The sequence below is a fragment of the Panthera leo genome, chromosome D3 (assembly GCF_018350215.1).
Source record: "Panthera leo isolate Ple1 chromosome D3, P.leo_Ple1_pat1.1, whole genome shotgun sequence".
NCBI lineage: Eukaryota > Metazoa > Chordata > Mammalia > Carnivora > Felidae > Panthera > Panthera leo.
The window spans coordinates 46878568-46900216 of record NC_056690.1 but is presented as its reverse complement, the minus strand read 5'-3'; the positions used below and the strand labels follow the sequence as shown (position 1 = coordinate 46900216).

Sequence of the window (21649 nt, the reverse complement as noted above, 5' to 3'; positions counted from 1 at the left end):
TTACAATAAAGTGAGATTTTAGAAAATCATAAGAGAAAATACATTTATGGTACTGTACTGTATTAAAAAAAAAAAAACCACATGTAAGTGGACCCATGCAGCTCAAACCAATGTTCAGGGGTCAACTGTACACATCTCTAAAACTGCACTGTGAATGGGCAAATGGTAGATGATGGCTGGGATTCTGTCCCTAGGTTCCATTGTTCATGTTACAGAGATTCATGGTCCTGGATGGTGGAGAATGTGATTTAAATACCATCTGTGGCTACTTATCCAGCAGATTGGTTAGATGAGAAATCTGCCAAATGAGCAGTGTGTGTTTCTAAAAAAGAAAAAGAAGTCAGAAGAATTTTACCATGGAGGATTTAAAAATATTATTCATTTTAAAACTTTGTTAACTTCTGTAATTCAAATTAGCTTGTAGAATAAAAGTTCTTTAGAAGATAAATTGTTTTGTTTACTATTTTGTTTAATGTTTCAATTACGTAGGTATATTCTAACCAGCAATTGCTAAACCTGCATCCCTTGCCATATTCTAAGATAACTGAGAAAAAATGTATTAACGGTTTTAGGAAGTTGGCCTGGCATCTCTGCCCGCTGCCCCCAGTAGTGCTGCCACTGTGATTTTTGGAAGGGGGGTCAGCTTCTGACCAGCCAGGTCTGGATGCCTGAGCCCTGACATGTGGCTTACCCAGGCCACTCTGCCACTGACATCCACCAGCCTTCTGGCTACCTTGAAACCCCTGCAGAGGCTTTGAAAATGCTCCTTCTGTAGAGCTTAATTTGCAAGGGGTTTCCTGTCTTATCCAGAGGGGCTAAATTTTGTTCACATCCGTGTCTTTGGTGCTAACATATGAAGCCAGGCCTAAATTTTACTTCGGCTTTATAATTCATTTGCATTTTTCCATTTAGTTTCTTAAAAACCTTTAGGCCCTGTGATGGCGTTTTGTTTACATTATTCAGCAGCTAGAGTAAAATCATGTATGAAGTATCCAGAAGTGGTAGGTATGTCTAGGACCAAACGACAGAGTCTGCTGTGCCAGCACATGAAAGGAAGGTGTACCTGTGAGGTGGTGCAGAAAGCTGGACACCAGCAGGGAGAGCTAGAATCCTAGGATCAGAATGACAGCAAAGGCACAGGGCCAGCGGGTCTGTTGTGACACTTCTCAGGGGCCAGCATAGCAGTGATTGGGGTATAGCTTCTGGCAGACCCTGTTGTACACATTTTTAAGGTGTCCATACATGCATGCCTGTGGTGTTCATATTAATGGCAATAGCTTTTCCCTCCTAGTGACAATGGCATTAAAATTAAATGTTTATTTTTCTTTTCTTCTTTCAGAACAAGCCTGCCCTCCCCTATGTTTTCCAGAAATGACTTCAGTATCTGGAGCATCCTAAGAAAATGTATTGGAATGGTAAATTAACTATCAATTTCTAATGTAACATTAAGCAGCCATGTTTCCTTACATATTCTTTGCGAGGGAATCTTAATGTTGGCATAAAAGTAATGTACAACAAAGTTTACGGAAACTTGAGATTCGGAAATTAGGAAAGGTCTTAGATTTGCCTGACAGAATTTGAACCACTCTTTGTGCCATTTTAATAGGATTTCAGTGTGACTTTTCACTGTTGAGAAAATAGGGAAAGAAAATGCTCTTTTCCTGTTGTCACACCACATTTGTGTTTCCCCATAAAAGTACCCAGAAATTCTCTCAGAAAGCAGACTCACCAAAGTGTAGGATATAATTTCATGTGCACTTCTTCATACGAGCTACTTGTTTTGAGCTTTGAATTTTAAGTGTGGTATGTTAGATATTTGGAATGTGTCTCTGCTTGGCTGTGTAGGTAGATCTGATTTGGGGGGAAGGGCAGCACCTGGCAAAATTTGCTAAATTCCATGAAGACTTAGGTTCTTTTTAAAACAATGGTCCACATATTGGGGCGCCTGGGTGGCTGAGTCGGTTGAGTGTCCGGCTTCGGCTCAGGTCATGATCTCACCGTTCGTGAGTTCGAGCCCCACTTCGAGCTCTGTGCTGACAGCTCAGAGCCTGGAGCCTGCTTCGGATTCTGTGTTCCCCTCTCTCTCTGCCCTACTCCTGCTTGTGCTGTGTCTCTGTCTTTCAAAAATAAATAAACCTAAAAAAATTTTTTTTAAACAATGGTCCACAGCCCCAACCAGACATCAGTTAGGCTAGAATTCTGAGTAAAGTTCTCTTCATTCTGCTAGCAGGAACTTTGACCAACTAGAATGATGAACAATGTAAAACATGTGAGTCCTGAGCTGCTAAAGAAATCTGCCTGGACATTACTTTTTGTAATGTGACAATTGAACATGCTCCGGGAACTTCCTGCACCAAGAAGTATAGTCACTTTCCGCTGCTTGCCATCCGTGAAACTCATGACATGCCCACTTCGGCATTTCTCTAATGTCTGTGTTCTCTGCATGGGGTTACCTCATCTGAGACTTTCCAAATGGGAACAATGAGCTAATCCCAGAAATAGTCATTTTAAACAAATATTTTCCAATTCTATGTGGAGAGTAACTCAACTAAGGTCTACAGCCGGGTAATGGGATTTATCCCAACTTTTCTGCTTCCTATCTGTGAGACCCCGAGGGACCTGTTATACCCCCTGGAAGGGGTTTTCTACTGGGTAAAGTTAGAATAATTTGTACCTTAGAGGTGTATTGAGAGAGAAATAACATAATTTCTGTAAATTGTCTAAGAAGTCCCTGGTTTAGCATAATGCTCAATTTTATTATTAGCAGCAGTTAATTACACTAAAGAATCAGAGCACCTGCCTCTAATTAAGACTCATCAGGACAAACCAAATGTATATTTTCTTAAGACATTAATTATACATGTTACTGTCTTTGGATCTGAAATTTTCAGGGAAAGAATTAATATTTGTATTCTACAGAGGCAATATTTTTCAAACCCTTAGTAAACATATTTACCACCATAACTTAGTATGCAAATAGGTATATTTGTGTGTTTAAAATTAAAACCAGGGGCGCCTTCGGTGGCTCAGTTGGTTAAGCGTCCAACTCTTGATTTCAGCTCAGATGAGGATCTCATGGTCCTGGTATGGAGCCCTGTGTCAGGCTGCTCACTGGGTGTGGAGCCTGCTTGAGATTCTCTTTCTCTCTCTCTGCCCCTCCCCTGCTTGTGTGCACACATGCAGTCCCTCTCTCTCTCTCAAAAGAAAAATAGTAAAATTAAACCAGTTTCACAAAAGGAATATTCATCCTTACAATAAATGATACTTCCATTTATGTTAAATTAATGCTGACTCCAACTTATTAAATGCATTACATAATCTCTGATGAATGAAACCCTCACTGTAGAATTAATACCACATCTGTCAAAGACTATGTGGTCAACAGAATTTGTATGCAAACTTCAGCTGTGGTTGAGCATTTTGGGACACCATGGAAAATACAGTTTTCTGTTCTCTTGCTTGAATCTGTCTGCTACCATCTTCTGTCTCACAAGTATCAGATTTAGTGACGGTGTCATGAATTTGTTTAGGCTAGAGGTCTAGTTTATGTCTAAAGCAACCGTTCTGTCTAAATGGAGAATATTCTTTTAAAAGATAGGACATAATGTTATGTTGGATCATACCTGTCATACTTTGAAAGATAAACTCTTATTTCTCTAGAAGAATGTTTTCACTTTTACTTTTTATGGCAGAACTATTTGTATAAATAAACGTTCTCTACTAAATTTATAAGAGGCCAACATTCTTAGAAGGACATTTACTAATGTGGATTGAAGGAATTATCTAGCATTTGGAAATCTTCTACTAAATTTATAAGAGGCCAACATTCTTAGAAGGACATTTACTAATGTGGATTGAAGGAATTATCTAGCATTTGGAAATCTTGTAAGCACTGTCATAGGATCCCCTCTCATAGACGATAGAAACAATCGAAAGGTGTAACAGTTGGCCAACAATAGAGATTTAAAGTACAGTATATCGTAAAAATAAAGTACAGTGAATCTTTTTTAAACAGCTTATTTATTTATTTTGAGAACATACAAGCTGGGTAGGAGCAGAGAGATCAGGTGAGAGAGAGAGAGAATGCCAAGCAGGCTTCATGCTAGGAGCATGGTGCCCATTGTGGGGTTCGATCCCACAAACCGTGATATCATGACCTGAGCCAAAATCAAGAGTTGGACACCTAACCGACTGAGCTACCCAGGCGCCCCAAGTGCAGTGTATCTTGAGAGAAACAAATATCATCATTAGAGTAAGTTTTTAAAAGTAATTTTTGTTATTGACCCTCCAAAATCTGCCTCCTTCCACCCTCCAAGAGAAAATAGTTCAAAACTTAGAAAATGTAATATCCATAATGTTTTTGTACTGAAGTTCAAAACAAAGTCATTTTTAAAAATCCTGCAGTGCGTTTCTGTGATTATTTTTTTCTTTTTCAGATTTTTAAGTTTATTTATTTTTGAGAGCACGTGTGAGCAAGAGAGGGGCAGAGAGAGAGAGGTGGGGGAGAGAGAATCCCAAGCAGGCTCCTCACTGTCAGTGCAGAGCAGAGAGCAGTCGGTGCAGAGCCAATACTAGGCTTAAACCCACAAACCATAAGATCATGACCTGAGCCGAAATCAAGAGTTGGATGCTTAATGGACTGAGCCACCCAGGCGCACCCCACATTTCTATGATTCTGTTACACTGAACAAACACTTAAGGGGCACCTGGCTGGTTGGGTGAGTGGAACGTGCAACTCTTGACCTCGGTGTTATGAGCTCAAGCTCCATTTTGGGTACAAAGATTACTTAAAAATAAAAATCTTTAAAGAAAAAATAAGTACATGACTTTTATGAACTCATGATAGATGTTGAGTGTAGAGATTACTTTAAAAAAATAAAATCTTAAGAAAATACTCAAACACTTCACTTCCTTTCGATGTGGGCAAATCTCCATTGCAAAAGCCATATACATTTCTTTCAGCCAGCTCTTCCCGGTAACTCCACATTCCCAGTTTCTCAACTCTATAATAAGCCTTAAAAGTAGCGGAGGATATTTGGTATGGAACCATAGCTTTTTATGATGTCTCCATTGACTTGAGAGCATGCCAGAGCAGAGTGGAGAGTGTGAGTGTCCTGCAGGTGAAAACCTCACGATTCTACACTGAACTGGGGTCCAGTCCCAACTTTTTAAAAAATTTATGCCCCTTGTGATTATTTGGTTTTCTTGTATAGTATCATTGTTCAAAATATATGGCTTTGGGGCAACTCACTGGCTCAGTTGGTAGAGCATGAGACTCATGATCTTGGGGTGTGAGTTTGAGCCCCACACTGGGTATAGAGATTACTAAAAAATGAAAAAAAAAAAAAAACCCAAAACATAAATACATGGCTTTTATGAACTCATGACGGATGCTTATCTGCCAGGTGTGGTCTAGGTATAATTTGTCTTGATCGGGAAGGAAAGTCTGAGATCTTCTCCTGACATTGGCCATACTGGACCTCAGTGCCCTGCAGCACCGTCTCCAGCCGGCTCACTTTGACCCTGTCTTCCATTTCCACATATGTATGCATTTTGCTTTGCTTCTTTCTAAAAGAGTATGGATGGAACTGGAGGATATTATGTTAAGTGAAATAAGTCAGAGAAAGACGGATATCATATGTTTTCATTCATATGTGGAACCTGAGAAACTTAACAGAAGACCATGGGGGAAGGGAAGGGGAAAAAATAGGAACAGAAAGGGAGGGAGGAAAACCATAAGAGACTGAAATACAGAGAACAAACTGAAGGGGGGTGGGGGAAGAGGGGAAAATGGGTGATGGGCATTGAGGAGGGCACTTGTCAGGATGAGCACTGGGTGTCGTATGTAAGCGACAAAACCCAAAACCAAGAGCACACTGTATACACTGTATGTTAGTCAACTTGACAGTAAATTATATTAAAAAAATAAAAAGAATATGGAGACTTAGATTTCCAAACTAACGACATCTTCCTTTGTCCTTCCAATCTGTTTTGGACAGGATTATGTTACTAAATGTTGGATTATTACTACATGAAATGAATACTTTACATAACTGATACTCAACTCTAAAACTCTCCTGTAATTGAAGCTTTTACAAAACAGATTCCCAGCTCAGAACTAATACTGATACTGGTTAGTGGTTTGAAACCTTTCTTCCTTATTTCCTTACTCCCATTGTCCTTTTGTTGAAGGGCTCTGATCTCATAATCCCATTGTCCTGCACTTCCCGTTTTTCTTTCTCCTCTTCTCTCTCATCCCTTCAGCGTTTCTCAGCGGACTCACCCAGAGGTTAGGTCCTGGGTGTTCATGCCTAGTGACTTTCAAAACCAGGGCCAGCACCGGGGTGAGGCCCAGAATTTGAGTAGGCACCTGTGCCCAGGGCTTTGCAGGTGCCAACCCTGTGTTCACTAAATATCTTGGAGTCATAGAATATTAGTGTTGGATTATTATCAGAAATGAGAAAGGTCTGATATATTATAAATATATATGACCTTTTAAAATGAAAATGTGATATTATTGTTAATGATGTCCAGTGGAACCAAATACCATAGAGATTTCAATACAAGAGCAAGCTGTTACTTTAAGACTTGAAGAGTTTACAGTTCCATTTGCTCCTTTGACTCATTCTTCTCCATATTTCCTACACTTTTTATCTTTTAAGGTCTTTTACTGATTATCACACTTTGCTATCACAAAAATACTTATAAAAATAAAAATCAGTGTATATCCTGTGACCTTAAGACTTTAAGTTTCTTTGTGTCTTGTTATTCTTACAAGTATTAATATGTGAGTGATCAAAATAACAAGCATTACAAAATTTATGAAAATATTAACATAAAAGGTGAAATGTTCATAAAATGGATTTTTTCTGCTGGGTTTAGAGATCTGAGAATGTCACCTATCTATTGCTAGAATGTGATGGACTTTTCAATAACAGTTATGTAATTTTTTAATAGATTCTGGGATTTAAAAACCTTGCTCATATTAGTAGACAGATGGGAGTAGAGATTTGGTGGGGTTTTTGAATCTCGCAATACCGTTCAGTTCTTCAACCCTTTGCCAACTGTGTGCCACAAGTTCAGATAACAATGTATTATCAAAAACATTTTTAAAAAGGAGGTTAGAGTGGGAGAGAGCCAAAGCATAAGAGACTCTTAAAAACAGAACAAACTGAGGGTGATGGGGGTGGGAGGGAGGGGAGGGTGGGTGATGGGTATTGAGGAGGTCACCTTTTGGGATGAACACTGGGTGTTGTATGGAAACCAATTTGACAATAAACTTCATATATTGAAAAAAAATTTTTTTTTATGATCCATAAGTTGACAACTCAATTAGGACTTTCTTCAGTGTTACTGTGAACAAATTTGGAGAAGTCTAACTCGTAGAAGATCTTCTGAGCCTCCATTGGAGTCATAGGTGCCTTGGTCTCTGGGAAATGTAGCCAGAGAAGCTTTGCCAGGGCTCTCAACTCTTGGTGCACACGTAGCTCTGTCCTCTTACTCACATGTACATTGCAGTAGTGAGACGGGGATGAGAAAATTGAAATATTTTTCGCTGAAACACACCTGTATCAGTATAATAATTTTTGATAAAATGCTTTTATCTTACCGTGAGCTTTACAGTTTTTCCCTCAAAACCACAGATCTAGCTCATTCACTTGATGCAGGGTGCCTGCACACAGCCGTAGAGCCGGTCCATACTTGGACACATCCCAGGTCAACTGGATGTCCTGCCAGGAGTGATGGTATTTTGGGGTTCAGATAAACATGTTAGTATATGTCACTGTGACATCTGTCCCATTCTTGAATTCTAAATCTAAGATTGACACAGACTGAGGTAAGATTTGGAGCTTTGCCAAAGCTGGTACATGATAAATACTGACTTGAGAGACAGGGAACAGAAACAGCAAAGTAGTTAAACAAAACCTAGCATCTTTACCACCTTCCTTTCCAGTCTTCTGAAATCAGAATACCCTGGTATGGGAGAAATGGCCAGAAGAGCCCTTTTCTGATGTCAGGTCTTTCCCTTAACTGAAACTGGGAAAATCATGGGGCCCTCATGCAGGTTATGGCGCCTCAGTTAAAGGGGCCTCACTGATACCAGTACTGTACTTCTACACCTCCCTTCGTTTGGTACCCTAACGAGTTTTACATTTCAGAGCGAGAATACTGTACAGTGATTGAGGATGGTGTGAGGTGTCCCCCCACCCCACCCCCGTCATAGAAGAGTAGTTGAGGGCAAGTGGGAGAAGAGAAAGCATGACCTCCAATGCAGGTGTCTGCTCAGACCTTCCCATAGTTAGGTAAGAGTGCCTATGGAGGCTGAGCCTCTGGAAATTGGTTCCCTTAAAGCAGCCCTGCCCACGTAGCTACTAGCCAGTCTTTGTGCACCTTGAGTGAATACAGGGTGAAGACTGAGATCCATCCAGGCGTCAGCCAGTACATCTGTTGTCCTTCCACGTTCCTGTCGTGGTTGTCCAAACTTCGGTTAAATGCCTCCCAACTCTGAAAATACTCCGCTACTAGACAGGAAGAATAGGAAAAGAATATCTTTTTGTTCATCTTTTTCCTTGTAGCTTGTCTTCTGTTTTTCTTTTTTTTTTTTTTTACCGTTGGTTTGCACCAAGCTGAGCACAGTGTGGTTCAGTTCACACACAAGCACATACCCCTTTCCTGCTCCACAGTTCCTTCATTTCCAAGTGTGTTATCTCCCACTCATTCCCCTGTTGTGTTCCCCTTGGGCAGGTCTGTGAGAGCTGAGGAACAGTGGTGTGACCAACAGCAGAAGGCATAAGGGCGGAAGGCCTTTTTTAAACTGCTCATTCAGATGGTCCCAGGGGGGCTGTCTTTTGAGTTCTTCGTGCGGCTGCTTTGGGCACAATCAATGGTATTCGGATAGCAAGAACCTCTCATACAAGATAAACTAGTAGATAGATGGTAGACATCTTATGGAGGGAGGGGGCTGAGTAGCCGAAGATGTGAAAGAGACCTTTGACTCTCCAAAGCCCTTAAATGTAAGCGGGATGAATGTTTACATCCTTGGTAGCTGTGGGAGATGGGGCGGTGGGGGGAGGGGGTGGTGAGGAAGGAGCCAGTGCCAACCTCATCTTGCAGAAGGGACATCCAACAAGCAGAACCAAGGCTGCTTCTAGCACTTGCCCAACACTGAGGAGCCTGGAAACCCATTTAGTGCTTGGGTCCCACTCCTGGGTGAGGACTCTGCCTGCACGCTGGCTGCCTGGGCAAACGAGCAGACGAATTTAGCCAGAGACCTAAGTTGAGTTTCTCTCTGTAACCCAGGTCTTAAATATTTGCACAATTGGGTATTACAGTGTTAGAGTTTACAGCTATAAAATATTTTCCATTTTAGCTGGGATCAAACTTGGCCTTGCCTTCAGGTTGTTTATATAGTGCTCAAAAGATGAAGCAAACAGCCTTCTCTCTCTCTCTCTCTTTTTCCCCTTCTCAGTTTGTCAGCAGATGAGAAATTGCAATTAAGAGTTTCTTCAGTTTCATCATTGGTTGCTATTAATTTGCATGGATAAATTTAAACTGTGTTTTTAGCTGGGTCACAGGGTGGAACTGCCTGGCATAAATATTTAATTTTTCAGCCGACTGATGCTCCCAGTGATCAGAGTAGCCTAGTTCATGTTTCTTCCTGAAACTTGACCCTCATAATGTGCGTTGTTTCTTTTCCTATTATTGGAGTCTGCACAGTACTAATTAGTATACGGTATCTAGAGAGTCTAATACCAAACTTTATTATATGGGAAGTAAAAGTGAGGTCACTGTAAAATTCCAAAACGGAATGAAATAGGGTTTCTGTCACTTGAGTTTTTCATTACATACCTAGGGAACTGTAGATTTTAACAATTAAAAATTACTGTAATATTATTTTAAAATAATTTCACTAATAGAGGCAATAAAATTAAGTCTATTGCTGTATTTTAAGAGTATAAATACTCCTACTCTTATTCTCAGAGAGGGTGAGGCTGTTGTTATGGTGGACTGGATTTATGTATATATGTTCTCCGGGATCTTTTCTTTCCTTTGTATTCCCTCTCTGTTATTTGGCTCAGATGTGTGCCTTTTCATTTCTCTGAATGCTTACGTTCTGGGCTAACTAAAAGAAGTTAGAAAGAGTTTAAATTATTCTAGATTACAACATTGGATTTAAAGAAGCTTATTTAGATTAGGAGCTTTTCAAATGATTGGAAATAATCTACCCATTGAATTCATGATAAAACCATGTCCTTTGTGCAGTGGTCTCAGAGTTCACACTACGCCCACTTTCACGGACTCGCTAACTCCTATAAAGTCTAGCCAACCAGTGTGAGAGGCCAGTGGCTAGTAGACCCTGGATGGTCCTGTCCTTGCCTGTATATTTTCCCCGGGGGGTGGGGGCTATATGTGAAGAGGTACAGCATACCCAGCATTGCTTTAGAGATGAAAGATTAAGCCCCTAGGACATGATTCTCATCCGATCCTCTGTAATTAGGGACAAGCTAAAATGCCCTCACCTCTAGCACATATCCTATTCCCTCAGGGAATATTTTGTAGTCCTTTTAGTACTTTTTGGGGGGAAAAAATCCAGAATCAAGCTTTGAGGTAAAGTTCTTCATTGCTGTAATGAGTACATCTCATCCTGATGTTGTACACAACGAAGTGAAATGTAGAGATGAAGAACGGCACGGTGTAGGTCACATACTAGTCAAGGACATGACTCAAGTCGTCCCCTCCGTGAATTCCTGTCTTGGTGACTGGATGGAGCAGCCAGCCAGCCAGCAGAGAGAACCTTACCAGGGGGACTGCAGCTATCCCGTCCTGGTTGGGGCTCCAGGGGGAGCAGGGGTCTTTTCCTTCAGTCCCTCACCCTTTAAAGTCAGAGCGCGGAAGCCATGCTGCTTTCTCAATAGCTTTTCTACAGCCCAGGTGACCAGGCGAAGTATCCCAATCTCTGAGGCTCTCTTGCCTCTCTGCATCTGGGAGGACTTGGCGCTCTTGCATGCATTCTTAATGCAAATAGCTCACATTTATTGCTCACTTCATGTCTGCATGGTGCTTTTCCAAGTGCCACAGATGAATTAACCTGATCTTTACAAGCCCTGTGACGTATGCAATGAAATCCCCATCTGAGGAGAGGTGAGGGACTTACTTGTGGTGACGCAAGTATTAGGTAGCAAGGGGCCTTCAATCTCAGACCCCATTCCTTTTTGTTTTTCTAATTGTGGTAGAATTCACAGCATAAACTGTACCATCTTCACGATTTGTAAGCATGCAGTTCGGTGGCATCAGTACATTCACCATGTGCAGCCATCACCACCGTCCACCCAGCCTCTTCGTCCTGCAGAACTGACTCTGTACCCATTGAACAGTAACTCCCAGGCCCCTGTCCCAGCTAGCTACCATGCTGCTTTCTGTTCAGAACTGACTCTCTTAGCCACTTCACTGTCCCTGGAGCTTTGGCCTGGACCAACCTGAGCATGTTCTGTCGCTGTTCTTTTTCCCTTATGCTTAGACTTCGTTTTTCTCTCGTACATTTTATGATTAGCATAATGTCCATGCGTGTGTTCTAAGGCGATCCAGTGTCTGTGGTGCAAGGTCGTTAGCTTCCTTTGGCCAGGCTTCAAAGTATTAGATTTTAAGATAAATCTCTTGTTTTACTCCTGATTAAAAGAGCAATACATGTTCATGTTAGGAAACAGAAAATACGGAAAAGCATAAATAAGGTCGTCAAGATTACCTGCACTACCAACTCCTAGAGACAACAGCTGTTAATTTTTTGGTGCTATGACCTCCTAGTATTTGTTGCTATGTCTATAAAACATCTCTTTAAACATGTGGCTTTGTAACCTAACATTTTGCCACATTAACTATTGTGTATCATTAAAAAGAGGGTTTGAGGGGCGCCTGGGTGGCTCAGTCGGTTGAGCGTCCGACTTCAGCTCAGGTCACGATCTCGCGGTCCGTGAGTTCCAGCCCCGTGTCAGGCTCTGGGCTGATGGCTCAGAGCCTGGAGCCTGCTTCTGATTCTGTGTCTCCCTCTCTCTCTGCCCCTCCCCCGTTCATGCTCTGTCTCTCTCTGTCTCAAAAATAAATAAAATGTTAAAAAAAATTAAAACAAAAAAAAGAGGGTTTGACTTCAAGAAGCTTGTATTCCAGTAGAAGGGTCAGCAAAGTCTAGCGTATTGTGATAAATGCCTGCGTAGGCATAAAGTCCACAGGCATTGGGACTGCAGAGGAGCATGGAGGGTAGGGGCACCTGCAGTGTACCCTTCTCTCTCTGGGGTGATGAGGACACAGGTGGAGTATAGGATTTTATCCCTCCCTTCAAGAACCGTATTACTGTAGAGTTAGCGAGATGAGCTGACATAACAGTATGCAATCCAATACATGACCAAGAGCTAAATTGTGAGATATAGATTCTGGTATGCCGGGTGTTGGAGGAGGTGAGAAATCAATGAAAACTAGAACAGCTGAGAAGGAGAGACTTGAGCTGACCCTTCAAATATGGGTAGGATCTGTAAGAGGTAAGGGAAGAGAGCAGGGCATCCTTGGTCAGGACTGGCCCTACCAAGTCTTTTAACTCAGTGCCTAAAATAGTGCCTGGCACCTAGTAGATGGTAAATTAATTTTTTTCAGAAGATATTTTGAAAAATTATTTCTAATGTATATTCTATACTGCACATTGGCTGTACAAGGGATGGGGTTTTTTGATATATAGTTGACAACATTATAAGACATTTAAAGTATATATAAGATGACTGCATATGTTGTGCACTGTGAAAAAATTCCCCTTGAGTTATTTAACACATCAGTCACCTCACATACACACATCTCATCTTACATTGTGTGTGAGAACATTTAAATTCTACTCCCTTAGCAGATTTCACTTATGGAAAACAGTGTTAACAACCATAGTCACCATGTTATACATTAGATCTTTCTATCTTACTCGTCTTACAACTAAAAGTTTGTACTCTTTTAACAGTCTCTCCCATATTCCCCACCTGCAGCCTCTGGTGACCACCTCCCTACTATGTTTCTATGAGTTTGTTCTTTATTGTGTTGTTGTTGTTGATTGTTTCCACATGTAGGTGATACTATGGAATACTTGTCTTTCTCTGTCCGGCTTATTTCACTTAGCATAAGGCCCTCCAGTTTCATCCGTGTTGTCACAAATGGCAGGATTTTCTTCTTTTGTGTGGCCGAATAATACTCCTGGGTGTGTATGTCATTTTCTTGACCCAATGATCACATTTTCTTGATTCATTTATCTGTTGATGGACACTTAGGTTGTTTCCATACTGACTATTCTAAATAATGCTCTAATGAACATGGGGGTGCACATGTTTTTTCAAGTTAGTGTTTTCAAAATAAGCCAGTGAAAAAATGGGCAGAAAACATGAATAGACACTTCTCTAAAGAAGACATCCGGATGGCCAACAGGCACATGAAAAGATGCTCAACATTGCTCCTCATCAGGGAAATACAAATCAAAACCACACTGAGATAGCACCTCACACCAGTCAGAGTGGCTAAAATGAACAAATCAGGAGACTATAGATGCTGGAGAGGATGTGGAGAAACGGAAACCCTCTTGCACTGTTGATGGGAATGCAAACTGGTGCAGCCACTCTGGAAAACAGTGTGGAGGTTCCTCAAAAAATTAAAAATAGATCTACCCTATGACCCAGCAATAGCACTGCTAGGAATTTACCCAAGGGATACAGGAGTGCTGATGCATAGGGGCACTGTACCCCAATGTTTATAGCAGCACTTTCAACGATAGCTATAGAAATTATGGAAAGAACTAAATGTCCATCAACTGATGAAAGAAGATGTGGTTTATATATATAATGGAATACTACTAGGCAATGAAAAAAATGAAATCTGGCCATTTGTAGCAACGTGGTTGGAACTGGAGAGTGTTATGCTAAGTGAAATAAGTCAGGCAGAGAAAGACAGATATCGTATGTTTTCACTCATATGTGGATCCTGAGAAACTCAACAGAAGACCAGGGGGGAGGGGAAGGGGGGAAAAAAAGTTACAGAGAGGGAAGGAGGCAAACCATAAGAGACTCTTAAATACTGAGAACAAACTGAGGGTTGATGGGTAGTGGAGGGGAGGGGAAAGTGGGTGATGGGCATTGAGGAGGGCACCTGTTGGGATGAGCACTGAGTGTTGTATGGAAACCAATTTGACAATAAGTTTCATAAAAAAAAAAAGTCTTTTCATTTCTTTGGGTAAATATCCAGAAGTGGAACTGCTGAATCATAGGGCAGGTCTGTTTTTAATTTCTTAAGAAATGTCCATTGTGCTTTGCACAGTGTCTGTACCACTTTACATCCCCCCAGTGGTGTATAAGGGCTCCCTTTTCTCCACATTATTGCCAGCCATTCATCTCTTTTATATAAAAGCCATCCTAACAGGTGGGAGGTGATAATCTCATTGTAGTTTTGATTTGCATTTCCCTGATGATTAGTGGTATTGGGCACCTTTACCTATTGGCCATTTGGATGTCATCTTTGTAAAAACATCTACTCCTTTCCTGTGCCCATTTTTTAATCTTTTTTTGTTTCTATTAAGTTGTAAGAGTTTTTTAAATATGTATCTTGGATCTTACCCTCTTATCAGATACGTGATTTGCAAATATTTTCTCCCATCCTATAGGTTGCTATTTTCATTTTGTTGATGGTTTTCTTTGCTGTGCAGAAGGTTTTCCGTTTGATATGGTCCCAGATGTTTGTTTTTGCCTGTTACTTTTGCTTTTGATGTCAGATTAAAAAAAAAAAATCATTACAAGACCTATGACGATCTTACCCCTTGTGTTTTCATCTAGGGGTTATGTGGTTACAGTTCTTACATTTAAATCTTTAATCTGTATTGAGTTGATTATTGTGAATGGTGTAAGATAGTGGTCTAGCATCATTCTTTTGCATATGGCTGTCCAGTTTTCCTAGCAACATCTATTGAGGAAACTGTCCTTTCCCCCCATTGTATATTCTTGGCTCCTTTGTCAGAAATTAACCAGATATGTGTGGGTTTATTTCTGGGCTCTTTGTTCCATTTACCTGTGTGGCCAGGTTTGTGCCAGTACCATACTGTGTCAATTACTATAGCTTTGTGATACTGTTTGAAATCAGGAAGCGTGATGTTAGCTGCGGGTTTGTCATATATGGACTTTATTAGGTTGAGGTATGTTCCCACTTTACCCACTTTGTTAAGAGTTTTATCATGGAAGGATGGTGAATTTTGTCACATGTATTTTTTTGCATCTAGTGAGGTGATCATATGATTTTAATCATTCATTTTGTTAATGTGGTATATCACATTTATTGATTTGTGGTGTGGAACCATCCTGTATCCTTAGAGTGTATCCACTTGATCAAGTGTATACACTTGATCATGGTGTATATGATCCTTTTAAGGTACTTTTGAATTTGGTCTGCTAATACTTTGAGGTACTTTGCATCCGTGCTCATCAGATGCACATTCATTGTAGGGTCCTTGCCTGGTTTCAGGATCAGGTTAATTCTAACTTCACAAAATGTATTTGGACGTGTTCCCTCTACTATTTTTTGAAGGAGTCAGAAAAGTACATTCTGGCAGAATTTACCAGTGAAGCCATGTGATCCTGGGCTTTTGTTTGTTGGCAGACTTTTGATTACTGTTTCAGTCTCCTTATTGATAATTTGTCCAGATTTTCTCCTCTTTCATGATTTCACTCTGTAGGGTATGTATTTCTAGGAATTCATCCATTTCTTCTAAGATTTCCAATTTGTTAGTATGTAATTGCTCATAGTAGTTTATGAGCCTTTGCATTTTTTCCATGTATTTTTTTTAATTGAACTGTAGTTGATATACAATGTTCCACTGGTTTCCGGTGTACAGCGTGGTGATTCAACGAGTCTACACATTATGCTGTGCTCACCACAAGTGTAGCTACCACCTCTCACCACACATTACATATGTTACATTGCTTACCTTCCCTGTGCTGTACCTTTTTCCCCATGACTTATTTATTTCATAACTGGAAGCCTCTGTCTCCCACTCTCCTTCACCCATTTTGCCCATATGATCCTCTGTATTTTTATGGTATCAATTATAATGTCTTTCCTTTTATTTATTATTTTATTTGAATTCTTTTTTCTGTTGGCTTTTTAGTCTCTATTTCATTTATTTCCCTTCTGATCTTTGTTACATCCTTTTTTCTAGTACCTTTGGCCTTAGTTTGTTCTTTTTCTATCTCCTTTAGGTGTAAGGTTAGATTGTTTGATTTTTCTTGCTGCTTGAGGTAGTCCTCTATTGCTGTAAACCTCCCTCCTAGAATTGCTTTTGCTGCATCCCATCGGCTTTGGCATGTTGTATTTCCATTTTCATTTGTCTCAAGATATTTCTTGATTTTCCCTTTGAATTTGGTTCTTTGACTGATTGGTTATTCAGTAGTATGTTTTAAATCTCACATAGTTGTGAATTTATGTGGGTTTTTTTTTGTTACAATTAATTTTTTTCTTCTTCTTCAAGTTTTACTTGTTTAAGTAGTCTCTACAGCCCAAGTGGGGCTCAAACCCTTGACCCCTAGATTGAAGTACATGCTCTTCCAACTGAGCCGGCCAGGCACCCCTCTTGTAATTCATTTCTAATTTCATACTCTTTTGGCTCAAAAAGTTGCTTGATATCAATTGAATCTTCTTAAATTTATTAAGACTTGTTTGTGCCTAATGTATAATCTGTCCTGGAGAATGTTTTGTGGGCATTTGAGAAGAGTATGTATTTTGCTGCTGTTCAGTGGAATGTTCTGTAGTTGTCTGTGGGGTCTGTCTGGCCTAACATGTCATTTAAGTCCATTGTTTCTTTTTTGATCATCTGTCTAGGTGATCTGTCCGTTGCACGTAGAGTATTGAAATCCCCAACATCTAACATATTGCTGTGTAATTACATAGCAGTATATCCCAAACAGTTGATGGTGCTTCGTTTCTGGGTAAAGGAGCGTTTTCATTTTTACTTCAAGAATTATGTATTCCTCTATGATTTTTTTTTTTTTTTTTTTTTTTTTTGAGAGAGAGAGAGAGAGCATGCAAGTGGGGAAGGGGCAGAGAGAGGGAGACATAGAATCCAAAGCAGACTCCAGGCTCTGAGCTGTCAGCACAGAGCCCAACATGGGGCTTAAACTCATGAGCCATGAGATCATGACCTGAGCCGAAGTCAGACGCTCAACTGACTGAGTCACCCAGGCACCCTTGTGTTTTGTTTTGTTTTGTTTCTTTAAAGAAAGAAAACAAGGAAGGCATTTTTAAATTTTTTTTTTAACGTTTATTTTTGAGACAGAGACAAAGCATGAACGGGGGAGGGTCAGAGAGAGGGAGACACAGAATATGAAGCAGACTCCAGGCTCTGAGCTGTCAGCACAGAGCTTGGCACGGGGCTCAAACTCACGGACCGCGAGATCATGACCTGAGCCGAAGTCGGCCAGTTAACCGACTGAACCACCCAGGCGCCCCAAGGAAGTTTTTTGTTGTTGTTTTTTTTTTTTTAACGTTTATTTATTTTTGAGACCGAGAGAGACAGAGCATAAACGGGGGAGTGTCAGAGAGAGGGAGACACAGAATCCAAAACAGGCTCCAGGCTCTGAGCTGTCAGCACAGAGCCCGACGCAGGGCTCAAACTCACGGACCGCGAGATCATGACCTGAGCTGAAGTCGGCCGCTTAACCGACTGAGCCACCCAGGCACCCCAGAAAGGTATTTTTTAATAGAAGGAAGAGAGCTTGAGACATCTCATTGGAGATAAACATTGGTAGTCCCAGTTTTCTGACGTGGGCCCCATCAGTGAATTTCTGGACTTACTGAGATCTCCAAGTGTATATAGTGCAGTCTTCTTTTCTTTATCTCTTTCTGTGTTCGTATTCTCCCTTGTCTCCCCAGTGAGACAGCAATAGACTTACCGCTTCTGTTAATTAGGTTGAGCTGTTACACGTCTGTCTGTTCTGCAATACTTTATGGTAATGAATGAGCTTAATGTTTCTAATGCACTCTAGTTGTAGTCTTGTGAATGTTATATTACTTTTAATTGTATGGATTAGTAAGAACGTGGATATTGAGGGGAAAGTCAGCTAAGGCAGGTGGCATTCAACTTGGATGGCACCTTGGGAATGTTCACCTGGCCTGTAGCTTTAGTCAGTAAATTTATGAAAGACCTGATTTCCAAAGGAAACATAACTAATGGTAGGTGAAGGGATGGGAAGATCATCCGAATATCCTAGAGAATACCAAGATAAGTATGTTACGTAATGAATTTTTTAAAGAACTAATGATGCTGTTGTTTGCTGGCAGGATAGGGTATACGGGGTTAAAACTTCAAGTCAGAACCCCCCCCCCCCCCGCCCGCTGCCTAATCATTACATTATTTTTGGAAGTCTACTGTGATTGTATCATTCTAGCAGACAGAATTTAAAGCCTATTCTGTAATGTGTACGATAGCCTTCTAGTACCTAGTCCACAAAGTAGAGTAGATTTGCACGCTCAGGAAACCTCAATGTTGTTCAAAAACAGCCTGAAATTTCTTTCAGCTTTGATCATTAGCTCACTATGAAGATTTTTGGTTTTTGGGGCCCCATCATCTTTGTATCCCATTTCCTAATTTTTTTTTACATTTATTTATTTTGAGAGAGAGAGGGAGAGAACATGAGCAGGGGTGGGGTGCAGGGAGAGAGAATCCCAAGCAGACTCTGTGCTCTCAGCGCAGAGCCTAATGCAGGGCTCAGTCTCCCTGTGAGATCATGACCCGAGCCAAAATCAAGCATCAGATGCTTAACAGACTGAGCCGCCCAGACGCCCCCCATTTCCTAATTCTCATCTAAGGCAGATTTATTAATAGTTGTTATCTAATGCTCACCAGATCATGAGCTCCTTGAAGAGAAGGAGAATGTGTGGGGAGTATTTATATTTCCTTCAAGGCCTAGAACAATATACTCCATATTGCCCTCTGGGAAAGATTTGTGAAAGTGAACTGATGCTAATTCAGTTTCATGGGCTGCAATTTTCCGTTACTTCCTTCCCAGGAGACATGTGAGGTAAAGATACCAGCAGGTAAGTTTGTCATATATATTGTCATGTGTATTGACATCACCATTTCCATTTTCTTGTTAAATAGGAACTATCCAAGATCACCATGCCAGTTATATTTAATGAGCCTTTGAGCTTCCTACAACGACTCACTGAATATATGGAACATACATACCTCATCCACAAGGCCAGTTCATTTTCTGATTCTGTGGAAAGGATGCAGGTACGTGTCAAACAAACACTGAAAGGGTTTAAATCTCAGACTTCTCTGCCACCTCCACCCCCAAAACATACACAAAATTCATGTTCAATCCAGCGTGAGATTGGGAAATGTTATTAAAACTTAGAATATTTGGAGTGTCCTCTGTGTTCCTTCCCCTGCCATCCTCTGGCCAGAGTGCCACCACAGTGGGCAGACGAGTGACAATTGGAAGAGAAGCAGAAGGTGGTCCATAACCAAATCGGATGTTGGTGAGCTGTTTCTGAGTCTTCATTTTAGAAAGTAATGTGTTGGGAGAAACAGCTCAACTTTTCTTCTTTCACACTTTCTTAGAGTATTTCCGAAAAGGAATGAACACACACATACATACACAAATATGTATATTTATGCTTATGTGTGTAATTAACTTACACACTATTCTAGATTAAAACAAAAGATAACAAGGAATTGTACTTTGTAAATTTGTTTTGGATAGAAGATGCTTACATGATGTGTATAGATGGATTAGTTACAGGCAGAGCAGAATAGACACATTGTTCTCCAGACAAAGCAATAGCATTCTAAACGGAATCTTTCTGTTCTTTCATTTATATAAATCAGCTTTTCCCAACCTCATGGGACTTAATACCAATTTGTTTAGTTTTATATCTTTTTCCCTATCCTCAAATTGTACTTTTAGAAATTTTAAGGCAATTAAAAGTAATTTGGGGTTTGAGAGTTTTTTAAAAGTTCTTGAGTGAATTTGTAGCACTCAGGGTGTAACAAAAACCATAGCTCAGAATGACTATAGCAGGAGACTCAGTATTTTTCATTTTGAATACACACACTTACATATTAAGTTGCTAGAGATATATTAAAAATCCAAAGTAATTAAACTCCTCAAAATAATTTTGTAATTATTATCTTCAAGATTTCAGTTCCTTAAAGAATGGGGAGCAAGTGAGGCTATTTTTAACTTCTAATGCTGTGTTCCACAGTGTGTAGCTGCATTTGCTGTATCTGCTGTTGCTTCTCAGTGGGAACGCACTGGAAAGCCTTTCAACCCGCTTCTGGGAGAGACTTACGAATTAGTTCGGTAAAGATCTTTCCTTCACTCTTTGAGATGGGTAGTTGACTTTGCGTGATACATGTAGCTTTTTAGGTGAAGAGGAAAAAAACATATATATTTTTTTAACATTACCAACATTTGCATTCCTGGAGCAAGTTAACAATTTTGATGTTTGTTTCTCTTTTAGAGACTGTCAGAAATGTGGAAACATGCATAAAATGCACCATTATAAAAAGTAATTAAGGGATTTCAATATTTCTGATCATGTGGGATTAATTATTCTTTCCTCCTTACATAGATCATGTGATTGGAATTTTTTTAATACCCATATCAAATATAGTAACATAAATGTGTACTGTTGGCATAAAGGCAATGACACATCTATAGATGCACTTCTGTTTGCCTGTTTCTTGATCCACAATTAAGGAATTCATTTGGCTTTAGTTTTTCTGAATCTTCCCTTTTTGTACAAGTTTGGATACCATTTATTATTTTTTTTATTTAATTTCTTTTTAATGATCATTGGTTTTTGAGAGAGAGGATTGAGCCGGGGGAGGGGCAGAGAGAGAGGGAGACACAGATCTGAAGTGGGCACCAGGCTCTGAGCTGTCAGCACAGAGCCCGACGTGGGGCTCGAATCCACAAACCACATGATCATGCCCCAAGCCGAAATTGGACGCTCAACTAACTGAGCCACCCAGGCGCCCCAATAGCATTTATTTTCTAAACGTTTGGAAGGGTGGGGACACATTAGATTCCTCTATCCTAGTATCAGTGGAAGAAGTTTAAATTTACATGGCTCATATTGGCAATTCATGCAGGTCACCCAAATTCATGTGTGTGTTCTTTAATATTTTCAAGTAGCTAGAATCTGCTGCTTTAATACTTTTACATTGCCTTTTGACTGAAACGACAGTGATGTACACGTTACATGATAAGAGTTAATTACAGTGTTGCTTTTTTTTTTTTTCTTTTTAAATCTCAAGAGATGACCTTGGTTTCAGACTCATCTCGGAGCAGGTCAGCCATCACCCACCCATTAGTGCATTTCATGCTGAAGGATTAAACAACGATTTCATCTTTCATGGCTCAATCTACCCCAAACTGAAGTTCTGGGGCAAGAGTGTAGAAGCAGAACCCAAAGGAACCATCACTTTGGAGCTCCTTGAGTGAGTTGGAATCAAGCCATTAAACTCTTTTCATGTCTGTCTACACTTACCCACAGACCTGACAGTGTTGTTCTAAAGTTGGAGAAAAAGAAACAGCTTATAAACAGTGTAAATTATCCACTTTCTGTAAAAGAATTGAGAAAC

At 40.3% G+C, this 21649-nt stretch overlaps 1 protein-coding gene across 6 annotated transcripts in view; it reads left to right on the top strand.

Moving 5' to 3' along the window:
- Positions 1–21649, top strand: part of OSBPL1A (oxysterol binding protein like 1A) — a 243168-nt gene that overhangs the window by 202757 nt on the left and 18762 nt on the right. For all 6 annotated transcript variants that reach the window (XM_042909435.1, XM_042909430.1, XM_042909431.1 and 3 more), the window contains 4 exons: positions 1340–1415; positions 19157–19291; positions 20266–20363; positions 21323–21505. In XM_042909435.1, the coding sequence (XP_042765369.1) occupies positions 1340–1415; positions 19157–19291; positions 20266–20363; positions 21323–21505 (492 nt within the window). The remainder of the gene's footprint in view (positions 1–1339; positions 1416–19156; positions 19292–20265; positions 20364–21322; positions 21506–21649) is intronic.